Genomic DNA, 16,360 nt, shown 5'->3' with positions numbered 1-16,360 from the left:
TTGCCATGTCAGGGCATGCTGCGCAGATGCTGAAATGCAAACCGCACCTTTGTAGTTGACGACGTGTGTGGCTGTCTGGAACGGCGTTTGACCGACAATCCCAGTTTCATCACCGCATGCCGAATACTCGCTCGCTCCTGTTTGTAATCTGGAGCACGTTCTGACAGCTTCCTGTTCAACATGATCCCCGAGATAACAAGAACAGCGATGCTATGGAAGGATTTCTATTCGGGGAAAAAAAAATTAAATATGTCTTGTCAATCTTTTTGAATGGAAAGCACTTTCCATAAAAACTGTAAATGTCTGTGCAGTTATGTAGCTTAGCATGAGGTCGACGAAATTGTTTGGATTTCGAGTTAGGTAAAATATTTCTGGAAATAATACTGAATACCGTATTTTCCGCACTAAAAGGCGCACCTAAAAGCCTTCCATTTTCTTAAAAGCTCACAGCGCGCCTTAAAAGCCGATGCGCCTTGTGTATGGTCATTACGGTAATATTTCGACCCCCAAAATGGCTCTTTGCTCGAGACATGCTTACAACGCAGAGTTTAAACTTAAGGCGATCAGGTTACGCAGTTGAACACGGAAATAGAGCAGCAGCAAGAGAGTTCAACGTTAACGAGTCAATGTTATAACTTGCTGTTGGTTCAGTAAACTGTGTCGCTGCTTTATTAAATAAGTTTTACTGACATCTGATCGTTCAGTTGGCATTTCCTTTAGCGTAGCTCCATCTAGTGGATGCATTGTAGATTGCGTATTATAATGCGGTGCATCCAATGTATGAATTTTTTTTTTTTAAATAGGCCATTCATTGAAGGTGCGTCTCATAATCCAATGCGCCTTTTAGCGTGGAAAATACGGTAACTATCATTTGGTGTCGTGTCTAGAAGCATTCATACACTTCCTGCTTTTTCATTGCGGCCCTCAAACATTGGCCAAAGTAAATACGCTTCTCAAAAGTTATTTTTGGGGTATTCGTTTCAATACCATAGGAATTTTCAGAAACAAAAACAGCTGATAATACGACCATGGCATCCCTCGAACAATCCCAAATAGCAAATATGGCGTCTCCCTCAGTGACTAACTTGTCTGAGATAACTTTGGACATGCTCGCCGAGGGAGATAAAGTCAATTCTTGAAGGCGGACTAAGAGCAGGAAGGAAGCTGACTGTCCCAGATGGCTCAGAGGCCGTCGGACAACACAATAAGAACAATGGGATCGCGTCGGCAGGAAACATCTTTCTTCATTTAGCTTGGCAAAGGCGACAATAAGCAGATGCGCACTTGATGTGTTCAAACAACAACCGCACACATTGTTTCCCCGACAATGGTATTGATCGCACATGAGCAGCAGGCGATATGGGACGTGTCACCTCCACAAAAGTGCATTTTCATTTTCAAAGTTACGGCTGATTCCAGTTTGTTATACTGAGGTCCGAGACCACAGCACATACATTACTAAAGGACAGAAAAGTGTAACCGCCTCACTCTAGTTACGCTTCTACTACGTAAACAAATACAGCGCAGCTCAGCTTCAGGCAAGCGGATGTCATGACGAGCGACACTTCGATTGGACGTGAAAATCGTTTATTCGTTTGAAACGGGAGTTATCGCGCAACAATGCTGATGACTGAAGCAGCACGTGTCCGTAATGATTCCTAAACAGGAGACAAAACTTTTGATCATACGCGTTCGTAAAGAGAAGAGAAACTACTGATGCTGCACTGTCCTAGGAAGGCAAACTGTCGATGTTGCGCTTCATGAAAAAGACAACAAACTACTGATATTGCACTTTTCTAAAAACTACAATTTCAACACTATTTATAGGGCACTTAAAAGAAAACGCAAAATGAAAAATCTGACATAAAAGAAGACAAACTATTGATCTTGCACTTTACTAAAAAGAAAAGATTCAAGTTGCAAGTGCAGAGCCTTGCCACGAATCGTAAAAATCCATGGTTAATTGATTTGCCTCGAGAGGCCGGACCTAAATGAACCTTCTCAACTCACTCCCAATTGATTCTTTGATGGCGCCATAGCACCACTGTTATCGCTTTGACCTGAGCACTGTTACATTTTTCAACGAATAATCAGGTTACGAAAAAAGAATCCACAAATAGGCAAATGCTGAACGGCAGAGGTCACTCTACACTATTTATAATAATAATAATAATAATAATAATACATTTTATTTATAAGCGCCTTTCAAGACACCCAAGGACACTTTACAAGAACAAAAAACACAAAACAATACGGGTAGTCACAAATTAACTTTTTTGGGGGATCATCCGTCACGGCACCAGTGGTTAGGAATCACTCAAATAAACTATCTCTATTTAAAAAGAAAAATCATCATCATAATCATAATAATAATAAATCAGGTATTCATGGGCTACCGTTATAGCTTCTTCCTAGACGCACAGGCTACATTCTTCTTGTGAAAGTCGAAAGTAGCATACGACTTCACGTGAATTACTTGTAGCGGTACTTTCCCGAGTATTTTCCCTTGAGCAGAAGTTCAGTTTTGACTTTGTTACAATGAACTACATGCTGTTGCCACTCAAAGCCGCTTTGCATGTAGTGAGACCAACGGCGAGTGGCCTTCCTTGTACGGCAGGCCTCGTCTGCGGGGCGATTACGTTCCGATGTGATATGAAACATTGCGGAAAGACAAACAGACAGCGATGGGTAGACAAAGCTGCCATTGTTGGTCCTTTAGTTTGTCGGAAGGAGGCGAGGAATGATTCATCAGTTTAGAGAAGATATGAAGGCCACGAGAATGCCACAAGGGATATTTACGGTGTCAGGGAGCGTAGAGGTGAAGTGGTGACGCACAGAGGTGGCGGAAGTACTTGCAGTCTGTACTTAGGTAGAAGTAAAGCTATTTGAGTCAAAAAAAAAAGTGTCAGACTCTGAAATGTCCTTATGTAAAAAGTAGCAATCACTTTTACTGTTAACTATATACAATACTCGGGTTTGATAACACAAAAAAAAAGTTCTGCTCAGAAAATAGTTTCTCTTTTATTAACTTATATATGTAGTGCTCGTTCCGAGAAGAAAAAAAAATCATGTATTTTTTTAACATCATGTCATCAGCAGAGAATGAAAAGTAACAAACCTGTTCTATACTATTCAAATGTTGGGAGTGAAAGTAAAAAGTTACCCGAAAAATGAATATTAAAATACCGGCTCTGCAATATTTGTACAAAAGATTAAATGACTAAATATTTTTTTTTTGTAGTTGAACATAATGTAATGAAACACGAATCTAAGTGGATTAATCGATGTCATAAATTTTCCGCACAACGGTCCCCAACCTTTTGTTTTGGGTGAAAAGTTAAATAAATAAAATATCAAGACACCAAATAACAACAAAAAAATCCTATTTAAGTACAGTAACAAAGTATTTATACTTGGTTACTTCCCACCCCTGGCTGACGCAGCACAATTGAGTCAAGTCCAAAAGTTACGTGTGTGTGTTTTGGGTATGATGTCACCCACAACCAGTCTTCCTTGACAGCGGCAGAAAGCCGCATCACAAAGGCACAACCGAACGCCCACCAAACAGGATCATCCGGCTCGCAAGAAACTTGACGGCGGCGATAGTGGGAAATCCCGCCTTTCCATCACTGCAGGGTTTGTCGTCTGGAGTTGTTGCCGCGGCGACCCTCTTACCTTTTCACCATGAGACTGAGCGTCCGGTGGGAGCCTTTCACCAAGCAGATTGCCTCCTGCCTGAATCCGCTCAGGGGAATCTCGTTAATGTTGACGAGCTCATCCCCCGCCTGCAGGCCCACAGCTGCCGCCTTGCTGGCCGCCTCCACCTGATACACAAACACAGCACATCATTCGACGTGGACCCCGAGAAAGTCATCCTGCCACCCAGAGTGAGTTGGCATATAACATTTTAGCAGCAACACACAAATACAGACTCCAAGCGTGAACAATGAAACTCATAAAGCTACAAATACTTGCAGAAATTTCATCTTAATGGGCATTGAAGAGCATTGACATGCAGTTCACTTGGGAAAAAAGTTCCATCAGCCATGGATGGAACTCTGACAGTAAAACAGCCACAAGATGGCGCCAGAGATCATCTACAGCAGCTTTCGCGAACGCGCGATATTTTGAAATAAGGCTGGTATCGGACCGACACCAATCCCTCGTATCGGTACACTCCCAATCCTAGTCGGTCAGTAAAATGCCTGAGAAATGAATACGAAATATCGACCGAGCAATATTTGTACAAGAGGTTGAATGACTAAAGATTTTTTGTAGTCGATTATAATGGGATGAAAGTCGAGTTTTCGATGGTAGATTTATTTATTTATAGCAGAGTACAGCGGTCCCCAACCTGTTTTGTGCAAAGTAAAAACAAAATAAAGCATACTGTGTGTGTTGCCGTGTCAATCTAATCTTCCCAAGGCTTTTGTAATTATTTGTTCCGGCCCATCCATCCATCCATCCATTTTCCGAACCGCTTGATCCTCACTAGGGTCGCGGGGGGTGCTGGAGCCTATCCCAGCCGTCTTCGGGCAGTAGGCGGGGGACACCCTGAATCAGTTGCCAGCCAATCGCAGGGCACACAGAGACGAACAACCATCCACGCCCACACTCACACCTAGGGACAATCAATTGTGAGCGTCCAATCAGCCTGCCATGCATGTTTTTGGAATGTGGGAGGAAACCGGAGCACCCGGAGAAAACCCACGCAGGCCCGGGGAGAACATGCAAACTCCACACAGGGAGGCCGGAGCTGGAATCGAACCCGGTACCTCCCATGTAAATCAAATTCTGCTCGCAATGGGACTTTTTCCTCACACAATGCTGATTTCAAATTCATCCTGACAGGGCTAGCGCACGGGACCACGATGATGGTTGGTCGGCGCAAAACTAGCAAAACATGTCTCTACACACGAATAAATTTAATATTTAGTGAGTATGATAGGGTATTTTATTGACATTTATCGTCATGTTTAAGAATGGGTTTCTAACGGCGAATTTGTGTTTTTGAACAGCACTAACATTTTCGATAATTTCAACGTGATGGCGGTGAATTAAGTCTCTCAAGTCCCCACGGAAGGCCTCAGACGCCGAATGTGTGGCCGCCCACCGCACGCTACGTGTGTTTAATGTTAAAATAAAGTCAAACAAGAAAGAAATGGACGTCAGGAGCGTCTTTATGGCTGTCAAACACTGGCCGCGTGTCTGATGGCAGACGCCTGCGAGAAGCCAGGGATCGCACAGAAGGTCAGCTGGTGGTGATGCGTCTGACAGGAGACCGGCCGAAGCTGTCTTCACAAGAAAACGAGGCCTCGTCGACAGAGGTGGTAAAAGTACTCTCACTCTGTACTTAAGCAGAAGTACAGATACTTTGCCACAAAAAAAAAAACTTAACTACCTGTGTAGTAGGATATCAGCATGTGCCAGGTTTTTCACTCATTGTGGAAAATCATTCATCAGAAGTGTCACTTGTCGCAAATAGGAAACGGCGTAAAAAGTTAATTTGGCTGGAAACACGCACCCAGTTAAAAACTAATCAGGAGAAGCTTCATCAAACAACCGGACAACCCAATGTCCAGCATGTATTTTACTTCCCGAAGAGACTCGATGTAATACCGCGAAATGAAAGCTGAGATGGCACCCAAATGTCTCCGTTACACTGCACAACCAAAACAAAAGGAATCCACCTTTCCCGTTCCAAGACTTTTGGAGAGGACTGTCGAAACTGCGTTGCTTCCCACCACTGCTCTTCACATTAACACGCCGGGATCTGCAGCTGATTATCAGTGAACCTGTGGACCTGCCGGGAGGTTGCGGATGACTCAACGATGCAGGCATGTGTACATTTACAGAACATGACGTGGTCTTTATCCTCAACGCGAGAGAGCCTGGATAACGACCAACCATCTTATTCTTTTTTTTTTTCATCATTCGTTCCTCATTCCACTATGAGACAAGGTTACAAGGGGAAGGGGGGGTGGGGTTAATGGACGCTGGCCGGGTTCCCGACCTGAGCCCGATATGGTCATGTATTCTGTGGAAGAGCCCAAATCGATGGCCGATGCATACTCGCTGGATCAGGCGCTGCCAACTGCGAAACAGCGCTTTGGATATTTTTAACTGTGGTCCTAAAACATAAAATAAACACTGGTTGACAAGTCCAAACGCAGCAGTTGAGCAATCAAAGCGGCCGACTCTACGACTCCGAGAACTTTAGGACCCTAATTGTGGCTTTAAGGGTTTGGAGACTTCGCAAACCCGCTGAAGACCGGGTGTTCATGTTAAAACTGGGGACTCGCAGCTGCTTTTGACCAGTGGGAAGCAGCTCGTGCCAACATAGCCTTCTTTGCTGGAATTTCACTTCAACACAGAAAACCGATTTGATTCGACCGGTCGATTGAGCTCGGTCATAGCAAAATACACGGCGAGTACATTTGCTTTGATGTTGTCATAGCAGCAGGTTTATCCAAACCGGACGGAAAGCTTTTTTTTTTTTGCTTGAACAGACGGACGTTTGTCTTCTTGACAGACATGACGGAGTGAAGCTTTAGCCCGAATCACCTTCGAGTTTCTGTCACGTCCCTTTTCACGAATGCTCAAACAGATATTTGAATTGTTTACACTTTCTTTACAATACAAAGCAATTTCACTTTGTTTACACATTCTTGTGACGAATGAAAAAAAAAGTGTTTTGCAGCTCAGAGAGTTAGGGCCATTTAAAACTCATTCAGTACCAGCCAATTCTAGACCAAGTCTGAAAAGACGTTTAAAAACGTCTTTGGGAGTGAATGAGTTAAGTGCATCTTAATCACTGCCCTCGCTCGCCATTCTGAAGACCACTAATTAGTTTTATACACGTGTAACCGTCGGTAGTAAAACACAGTCCTGGATGTGGATAAAGAACGAGGTGTTATTTAAAAATATAAAAATAAAATATTGGACAGCTCGTCAACCTTCTCGACTGCACGCTTTGGCTTTCATTGCTTCCAACCACGTAAATACATAAAGAATGTGGCCAACAGCACAAACGAGGAGCCAGACAACACAAAAATAAAGGCTGACTCTCTGGGAGATTTATAGTTCCCTTTTCTAAACAGTTTGCGCTGCGCTCGCCTAATCAGCCCGAGCCACATCGCACGCCCTTTGTTGACGCTCTTCCTCCGGGCCTCCAATCAGTCAATGTGCAGCTATCCTGGATGACCGTGAAAACAGTCTCTCAAAGGGGATGTGAGGGGAAGGATGTGGTGCGGGGACGAGAGGAAGGAATGCAGACTTTCTGCTGACAAGGCGTCCTGTCATCGAAACCTCACGTGTGGTCGGGACTTGGTTTGAATGATGCTTCACAGGCCACCGGTAAACAAACAGATCAGTCCACCGCCCGGGTTTTTGTTTTATACGCTTGTCCTCGTGAGGGTCGCAGGTGAGCTGTGGCCGTCTGTCCCAGATGATATTCGACGAGAGGCGCGGTCAGTTTTACAGTGAATTGGGAGTCATGAAAAGAAACCGCTTGAAGCGAGCGGGCTTTCTCAAAGTGATGTTGGCAAAAGTCTCAGATTTCTTGATAGCAAGAGAGGAAGAACAAGGCGCTAAGGAACAACTCAAAGCCAAATTCAAATGGAGTCGAATGTAATTTCCAAATCACAAAGGCGACATGGGATCTTGATAGATATTGTCGTGAAAGTCCCAAACCCCTTTACCGCTATCATATCTCCTCTTTGACTGAACGTCTGCAGATTTTTATAGTGTCTTATGGTCGACAAGGCCTGGAATAAAATAGTTCTTAAATCGGTGAAATCTGCCAAAACCGAAAAATAATCGATGAGGCACATGCGTTTGTGTGAGCCCACAAAGTCATACAAAGTACAAAGTCACCATACAAAAGAATCTGATAATGAATCCATTGTGTTTTACGTGCACTTGAGGTTTTTTTTTGCAGCGTGTGAGAAGAGAGGCTGCGTCGCGCAACATGTCGTTCCACGAAACGCAAACGTATGCACGGGACGGCGTACCCAGCTGTGCCATGTAAAACGGGATTATTTAACTTTATCCTGAGTGAGGCCTTTTAAGGCCGCCAAGACCTTGCGCATTACCTGAGTCATGATAGGAATGTGAAGAATTTTAATGAGAGCCAGGAAACCCATGCCCCCCCCCCCCCGAAATCACTTCTCACACTGTGGGTCATGATACGTAGATTTTCTACAGACACGCATCTTCATAGACATTCATAAGAGCAGTTGCCTTTGAATTCCTTTGTATAAATTTATGAAAAAGGACGCTTTTAATGTAACGATGACGGGGCCCAGTACATAGCTGTGGAGTACTTATTGACAAGAAATGCATTGTGGGACGGGGAATCTCAATTTTGACTGATTTAGCTGTACGTCAGAAAGATATGTACTAATAGGGATGAAATGTGACATTTTTACACGGAAAAAAAACAGGCAGAAGTGTGCGGAAGAGCACTTTACAACATTGCTAAACAGAACCCAGTAGAAAGTGACATAGAAAAGAAAATCCATGATGACAGAAATTATAGCTTTGAAGCGAAATAGAGTCCATTCCTTTATCTATCCAGCCTGCACTAAAAATAGATAGCCTTGCCTCTTTATCTGCTAAAGGTATCTGGTATCGGATATCATCTTACCACTGGTACCACAAGCTACCTTCTTGCAGTGCAGCAATGTGTAACAAATGAGACTGCTGAGCACAATATGGCCAAGTCGACAATACAGCAGAGACCTTCAAAGTAATGCGAGTGATGTCAGGAGCTCTGAACTCAAGCTCCGGGTGTCCATTTTGCAAGGATTTACGCTTTTTTTCAGATTCCATTTGTGCGCTCGGTTCCTTGCCCTATTCAATAATTGGCTGAAAGTGAGAAATTCAAATCAACGAGCCCCACTTGAAATGTAAATGGCATTAAAAAAAAATATATATATATATATATTTGTCACGTTTTGTAATAAAAAAAAAAACTCATCTCAAATAACGTATTAAGTCGTGTCAGTCGTAGTTCAGGGCACCACTATACATCACAAACATTCGCTGCACTTTCAGGGTTAAAACCTCACCAGATCTCCTTTGGCTGCTGGCTCCAGTATCCATGTGGTCATAAAATATTAACAGCAAAATGGTGTCAACATCAAACTGCAGTCTTCACGGTTGATTTCATACGGTGACATATTAAGTCCCCAAAAGGCATACTTTTTATGGCTAAAAAAACCTACACGAGAGTCCCCTACAGCAAGTTGAACCCCCCCCCCCCACCACCACCACCACCCGGGTTTGAACTTTGGACTTCTTTTGGGTCGATACCGAAGTGACGGGCACAACTCAAACAGGTGATGGTGTTTTAGCACCGGGAATTAGGCATCCAGAGAGCCCTCACGTGGTAAATGATTACACAGGCGACGTGGGAGCACACATCGCACGAAGACACAAACTGCCTGTCGTCTGCATTCTCTCCACACGCAGCAGAGTACAGCTCGCTGCGTTCCATCTGGGACATTGTGTGAGCAATGACATGGAAGTCATCTAAGTGGGGGGTCATGGAGTCCGTCTTAAAAATCGTGGGTTGGTAGGTACTGTGTTTTGTTTTTTTTAAGGTTTGGTGTAAAAAGGTAAACATTTGAAGATATTTAAAATGAAATACGTTTTTTAAGAAATGCTAACGGTGCATTCTCAAATGAATTATCAGGTTAAGATTCACAAATAAATGTATGTCCACAAACATTCAAGAGTTGATATTTAGTCATAAAGAAAAGATTAAATCATTTCTTTTTGTAAAGTGCAAGATCAATAGTTTTGCTTCCTTTCAGGACATTACAATGGCAATCCCTTTTTTTTAAAGAAAGCTCACTACTGTCATTTTGTCTTCTTTTTCGGAAAGTACAAGATCAACAGCTTGGCTTCTTTTTTCAGACAGTGCAATCTCAAACAGTTTCTTCTTTTTAGGAAAGTACAAGGGTCCACCCGTACACCATATTTTTCTGACTATAAATCGCATAAGAAGCTCCAGTCAAAATACGCATAACAAAGAAGTAAAAAAAAAAAACATTAATCGCACTGGACTTTAAGTTGCTTTTTGGGGTGGGGGGTTATTTTATAAAACCCGAGAGCAAGGACGGTGGCATCTGACTTAAACCCAAAATCTCCATTCCCTAATCATGTTGACAGCAGCAAATGAGTTTGGTTGGATTCAAAGCTTCCGATTCAAACTATGGAAAAAGTTTTATTTTGTTAGTTTAAAATGGTTGACCTGAACTAGACTCCCGTGTTGCAGTGTGGCCAAAGGTAGAATCCCGGTCCCTTATTGCGCCTTAAGGTGCTCTAAATATTAAATCTTTGTTGTGGCAGATCTACTGTGTACCTACTGGCTAGCACCTGCAGCTCAGATCGCATGCGCACTAAAGTTTTATGAGTTACAGGAAAATAAGTTCCGCTCTATTTGATTTTTTTCATATTTCCTGTCATTCAGGATTTGTCAGCAATTATCAAAGGACGGTGGCAAAAGGAAACAACATTGACGACATTACAGCACCTACAGTCCAAGCTAAATGATGAACACGTAAACAATACAGAGTGAAAACATTTAGAATTTTTCCTGTTTTGAGCGTTCGGTCATGTCTGAAGAAAATGAGCCACTGCTCACCCCCCCCCCCCCCCCTCTACTGCAGGGCCAATGTGGAGTATGCCTTTTGTTACCATGACGACTAGGGGCAGATAGAAGTTTATTTTTTGCTCAGGACAAAGCCATGTCTAATGTCAATATATTGCTTTGGTGCCATCTTGTGGACTTTGTTGCCAAGCAACTACGTTGAAGTAAGGGGAGGAACTTCGTTCAGTCAAGCCAACACATTGTCTAATACAAAATAAGGAATTTTATCATCTTTTTAAGGGGGCATCCATGATGCACCAATTTTCACTTTTTGAAGGGCTTCATTGTGAGAGTAAAATGATCTTAGTCATGGAATAGATTTAAATCCGCAAGCTATTAAAGTAAATTTTCTAATAAATGTGTGCTTTAAATGATATTAGTTTTGGGCTGGCTTACCTTGGTGATGAGCAGGGGTTCGCGATGCTCCAGGCCACCGCGGAGCGTAAAGCCCCACGGCGCACCTCCGGAAAGCGACACTGCCAGGAGCCTCCAGCCACCACCGTCCCCATCTTGTGCCCTGGAGTCCGAGTCTCCCGCTTTCGCTATGACGTGCCAGTGGTGGCTGCTGCCGTTGCCGCCGTCCATGTAGTGTACGTCTACCTTATACTGCTCTGAATCCATGGCACTTTGAAAGGAAAGAAACAATGATAACACCTTTAGTAAACAGACCCTCGTTTGAGCAAGCAAGAGCAAACTAAATAATTGAGCTTCCCAATATTATTGGGGGTTTTTTTTGGGGGGGGGGGGTTTAGGCTGACGCAGATTTCAATACTTGACAGAATAAAAATTATGACAACCGATGGCCTGTCTGTGTGGAGTTTGCATGTTCTCCCCGTGCCTTTGTGGGTTTTCTCCGGGTACTCTGGTTTCCTCTAACGTTCCAAAAACATGCATGGTAGGTAGATTGAACACACTAAATTGTCTCTAGATGTTTTTTTGCCCATTTTAAAAGCACTAATATGGGCACAATTAATTGGTTGGGCCTTGATTAATATAATTTTAAATGTATTTATCAATTGGATTTATATTTGCTAAATTACATTAACTTTTATAAAATATCACACCGCGTACTGTAAACGTGTAGCACGGATCGAGATACGAATTGAGAGACGAATTGAGGAGGTGTCTCGTTACAGCCATGGTAAAAAATTTACTTTTTACTTGAGTACATTTCAATCTATACTTTTTTTTTTTTACTTCTACAGAAGTAAGCGAGTTGAATCTATACTTACAACAGTATTTTTCTTACACAAGTACCTATACTTCTACTCAAGTACAGAGTACTTTTGCCACCTCTTTACAAACAGTTTTAACACTACAGACAAACATGCCCCAATGTGAACCACTTCAACGTTGGAAACAATCCCTTATTTATAGTTTGATCATTTTGTTTAACCATAAAAACGGAATAAATCACCCTTTTGGATGTGTTTAAACACCTGTTGTCATTGTCCAGACGGCAACTTAATGCTCTTAGCACAACAAAGTCCGAGAACAAACACAAAGAAGGGGGGAGACCATCTTGTCCAGCAATAAACACAACAAAACCACTATTAAATACATTGGATAAAAATCTGTCACTACGCCGAACCTTAAACTAACATACGCTTGATGTTTTACCCAACAAAACGTTGGATTTAGTGTTTAAAAGCGTCGCCTCACCTGGAGAATGCAACTTGTGGATCAACCGGTGGGCAATCACAGACCGTCCCGTCGTCTCGATAGCCGCTCAATCAGTCCGGACGGGTGCCACTCGCTTAGCTCCCGGTGTCGCTTTTAGTACGCATTCTTCATTTTTATTTTCTTGTTTTGTAGCTTGTATTTGAAGCGTCCGAACACGTCGCTCAGCGAATACAAAGTGTGCGAGAGGCTTGCCTGGTTGCCTGATAACTCTTTGGCGGCACAGACCACCGACACCAACACTGCCACACTCGCATAGAGACACACACAGCAGAGCTAATGTTAGCTCAGCCTCCACTCGGCCACCGTAGATCTAGAATGCATTACAATGGCGACCTCTACCGACAACCATCCGGACACTGGCAATCGGTGACTACACTGATTTAAAACAAAGCACTACATTACCCATAAACCCTGTGGTAAGAACTACAGACAAGCCGAAAGTGTGTGGCGAAAGAGAGAAATCGATAGATAGATAGATAGATAGATAGATAGATAGATAGATAGATAGATAGATAGATAGATAGATAGATAGATAGATAGATAGATAGATAGATAGATAGATAGATAGATAGATAGATAGATAGATAGATAGATAGAGAGAGAGAGTCGCGAGAGAGAGAGAGAGAGAGAGAGAGAGAGAGGGGCGGGGGGTGATTCCTAATTTTCTAATTTGTTTACCCTCGTGAGAATCGCGGGCGTGTTGGAAGTGAAATCATAAACGACTTTAAAAAAAATAAGCTTAGTACTTCTTCAACACACGAACGTTTTTAATCATTTTTGTCTCATCTGGACACACAGGATTGATGTCACAACAATCAGTTGTTATGATGTTGACCAATAGATGGTAGCATTGCATTTCTGTTTAACTGGACGGGGGCAGACCGAGTGAAAAAGTGGTGTCGAAAACTTTAGTGTTGCGTTGAATCAAATCATAACCAGGGGGGAAAAACTCCAGTCAGCAGATTCCGGTGCAAAAAAGTCAAAACGTTTTGAACATGAGTACGTCAATGCAAGAGGCAACATAGCATCTTGGAATTGGAAATCCGAATTAGCACGTGGTAGGGGGAATTGGCGTTGTTTAAAAAAAAAAAAAAAAAAAACCGCAGGGCACAGGCTAACTTTTCACCCCTACACAGAGGGGAAGTGAGTTTTGATCTTTTGTCTCACTTATGTGCCGGTTAGCTGGATGTGCAATCTTGTCACGGTGTGATTGTTTTGATTGTACAAGTATACATTCATCCATTATCTGAACCGCTTACATGGAAGATAATAGTCCTCCTTTGTATTTAATACAGCATCTAATTTGGCAATGTGATGCTGATTCTCTCTCCTTCCGATAGATAAAGTCCCATTTTATTGCTGTTCAGCGTTCTTATCCTATGTCACAGATTTTTCATTGATCTGTTTTTCTGGGTTTTTAGATGCAAATTTAGAGTTGCGTGCCCTAAGTTTTAAAATTTAGTTTCCTGGGCATGCCATTTAGATTGTGTATGGTTTTTGATCCAAAAATTATTTCAAAATGAAAATTCCTCCTCAAATACCAAGGCCAAGTGCAGCAGCTAGAAACTCGGCTCAACTCAGGTTGCTGACATCCTCACAGCCAACAGCATTATTTATTGGTCAAACTTCTGTACTACAACAGAAGGTGGGTGGCAAAGTGCCTATTCTTGTCTCCAGCATGTTTTCAGACACTTTTAATATCCACTCTTATTTTCCAGAAACGAAAAAACAATATAAAACGCCATACATTGGCTAGCATACAGCATCGGGGTAGGCAGACAATCACAGGCACTTTAGCTAATTGGAGTCGGCAGGCGACTCAATCTGATGAGATTAGATGTTAGTTGAAGACAAAAGCTGCCTTGCCATTGGGGGGGAAATGGGGGACAATTATGCATTTTATTTCCCTTTGGGATTTTTTTTTCAGTCAGCAAGTGAGTTTATTTATTTTGAAGTACAATATTACTTTCAATTAAAAGCCCACTTACTTAATTTTTTTTCTCAAAAAGTTAAAAGCCTTACTCACAAGGCTGCACCCCGTAAGGGCACACAACTAACACCGATATATGACACTACGCGTAGTAATTTGTCATAAAACCATTTCACTTTTATGATTAACATGATTAAATTGATATGATTAAATTGAGTTACAAGCTTGGTAAAACTCATAAATCAAGGTACCGCTGTACTTTAGTAGAGCTCACAAAACTCAAGAAAGTGACAGTCAAGTAACATATAGGCTGGATGTATTTGTGCGCGTGTGTTTAAATGTCACAGTGATTTAGAGCAAGGACAAGGGAGACCTTTCTCTGCTTCTTTTTCCTTCCTTTCGCTGCGTCGCCATGGGGACGGCCGGAGTGTGACAGTCATGTGAAAAGGAAGCTGATTGGATTAAAATAGTTGGCGCGATCAGGGGTCAGCAACACGGCGCATGTACTAAACACACAACGGCTGCTTCAAACGCACACACGGAACACCGACAGTGACAAAGCCATCATTACTCTTATATTCTTTGAACATTTTATGTAAAATTTGACCCGTGGCCATTAAAATGGATTTCGATTGACCAATGTGTGTTAACTCATCGGGAATTACAGTATTTGCCATAAATGTGTGTGTTTTTCATGGGTCCTCTTACATGCAATAGATAGGACCAATGTGGGGCGCTCTTTGCGCTCACACTTTCGATTTTCGTGTGACATGCCGACTTCTGGTCGTGAGGTTGACACGCCGTCTGCTGGAAGGGCTATTTATTTATTTCAAGTTTTATGTCTCATCGTACCTCATAAAATTATCCCCTGGAGAAAACTCTTCCAGCTGTCACTGCTGTGAGCACAGTGTCAAAGGGGGAGTTTGAAACAATCCTGACAACTGTTTGTATTCCCACCACAATTGCACAGCAGCATAAGAATCATCATACATACAAAATATAACAGAAGTCAAGTGCTGTCTGTAATGTAGTACAATGGAAAAAAAGATGTTATCAAAAACACTTTCCCTTTTCACTGAAATGTTGAAGTACTGCCTGTGAGGGGTTTGTGTAACCCATCCCTTCCCACCTCATCCCGGCTGCATCCTCCTCCTCCTCGTTTCTCCGACTCCCGCGTCATCCAATAGCAACGGCGCGAGGGCGGCAGATGCGCGGCAGAGGAGTGGATCATAAAAAGCACAGGGCCTGAAAGAGGAAGTGAAGGGGACCTGGTGAGTTATTGCCCCCCCCCCCCAAAACGTACACACCGGGGCATGGGAACAGGGAACTTCTCACGGCAGGGGTGCAGCGGAGGGATTGCTCTAAACTCTGTACACTCGTTATCTCTTCATCATTACGTCCCGTCACACCTTGCTGTCATAATACTGCACCAGAATATACAAAAACCAGCAGAGATTTAACTGTAATAAAGTCATGGAGATAAATGATTACCTCCCCCCCACCCCCTGCCCACCTCCTTTTCCTTCATGTTTGCATGAGTGCTATACAAATGTTCACATGTTAGACACATGGGAAATTCATGTTAAAAAAGTTAGGGATTTCCTGTACATGGCTATCGAGATTGACATTTCCATTTTATGGGACCGTATTTTTCGGAGCATAAGGCGCATTTAAAATCTTTTCATTTTCTCGCCTCGTAAGGCAGTGCGGCCTATGTATGGATGAATGTCGGCTTTGAAGTTCATTCTCTGTAATTCTCTGTAAAAGATGACTCCCTGCTTCTGTGTCTAAGAATCAAATGTAGCCCTACTAGCCTAATGCGAGCTATTTTTGGCGGCCCGTTTCCACATGCGGGACAATATCATTGCCGTCTCGTGGACCAAGAGGTCAACTTAAAATTTTACATATTATTTTTACATTTTTCTTGACGTCCCTTCAGGGTTTGTGGAAAATGTACTCATTTCAGTTTTTGTTTTACTGTATTGAATTTTTTTGGGGCATTTTTGGTTGTTTGTATTCATTTCAATCTCCAAAGACTTTTACAATTTTATTTTTCACCTTTCTTTCTCAGCCTATTTTGCTGCTCAACA

At 42.6% G+C, this 16,360-nt stretch overlaps 1 protein-coding gene across 2 annotated transcripts in view; it reads right to left on the bottom strand.

Annotated features, from left to right (window-relative positions):
* Positions 1 to 12,578, bottom strand: part of shroom2a (shroom family member 2a) — a 30,613-nt gene extending 18,035 nt beyond the window's left edge. The window contains exons 1-3 of one of the 2 annotated variants that reach the window (XM_086115279.1): positions 12,320 to 12,578; positions 11,054 to 11,282; positions 3,676 to 3,824 (exon numbers count right to left, since the gene is read on the bottom strand). In XM_086115279.1, the coding sequence (XP_085971405.1) occupies positions 3,676 to 3,824; positions 11,054 to 11,278 (374 nt within the window). In that variant the 5' untranslated portion in view covers positions 11,279 to 11,282; positions 12,320 to 12,578. Of the gene's footprint in view, positions 1 to 3,675; positions 3,825 to 9,071; positions 9,234 to 11,053; positions 11,283 to 12,319 lie in introns of those variants that run through there. The other variant, XM_086115282.1, reaches the window with a different exon arrangement.
* Between the last annotated feature and the right edge of the window lie 3,782 nt (positions 12,579 to 16,360).

Source organism: Hippocampus guttulatus, chromosome 7 (assembly GCF_054856545.1).
Source record: "Hippocampus guttulatus isolate MCC_2025c chromosome 7, RoL_Hgut_1.0, whole genome shotgun sequence".
Lineage (NCBI taxonomy): Eukaryota > Metazoa > Chordata > Actinopteri > Syngnathiformes > Syngnathidae > Hippocampus > Hippocampus guttulatus.
This window is presented reverse-complemented; position numbering and strand designations above follow the sequence as displayed.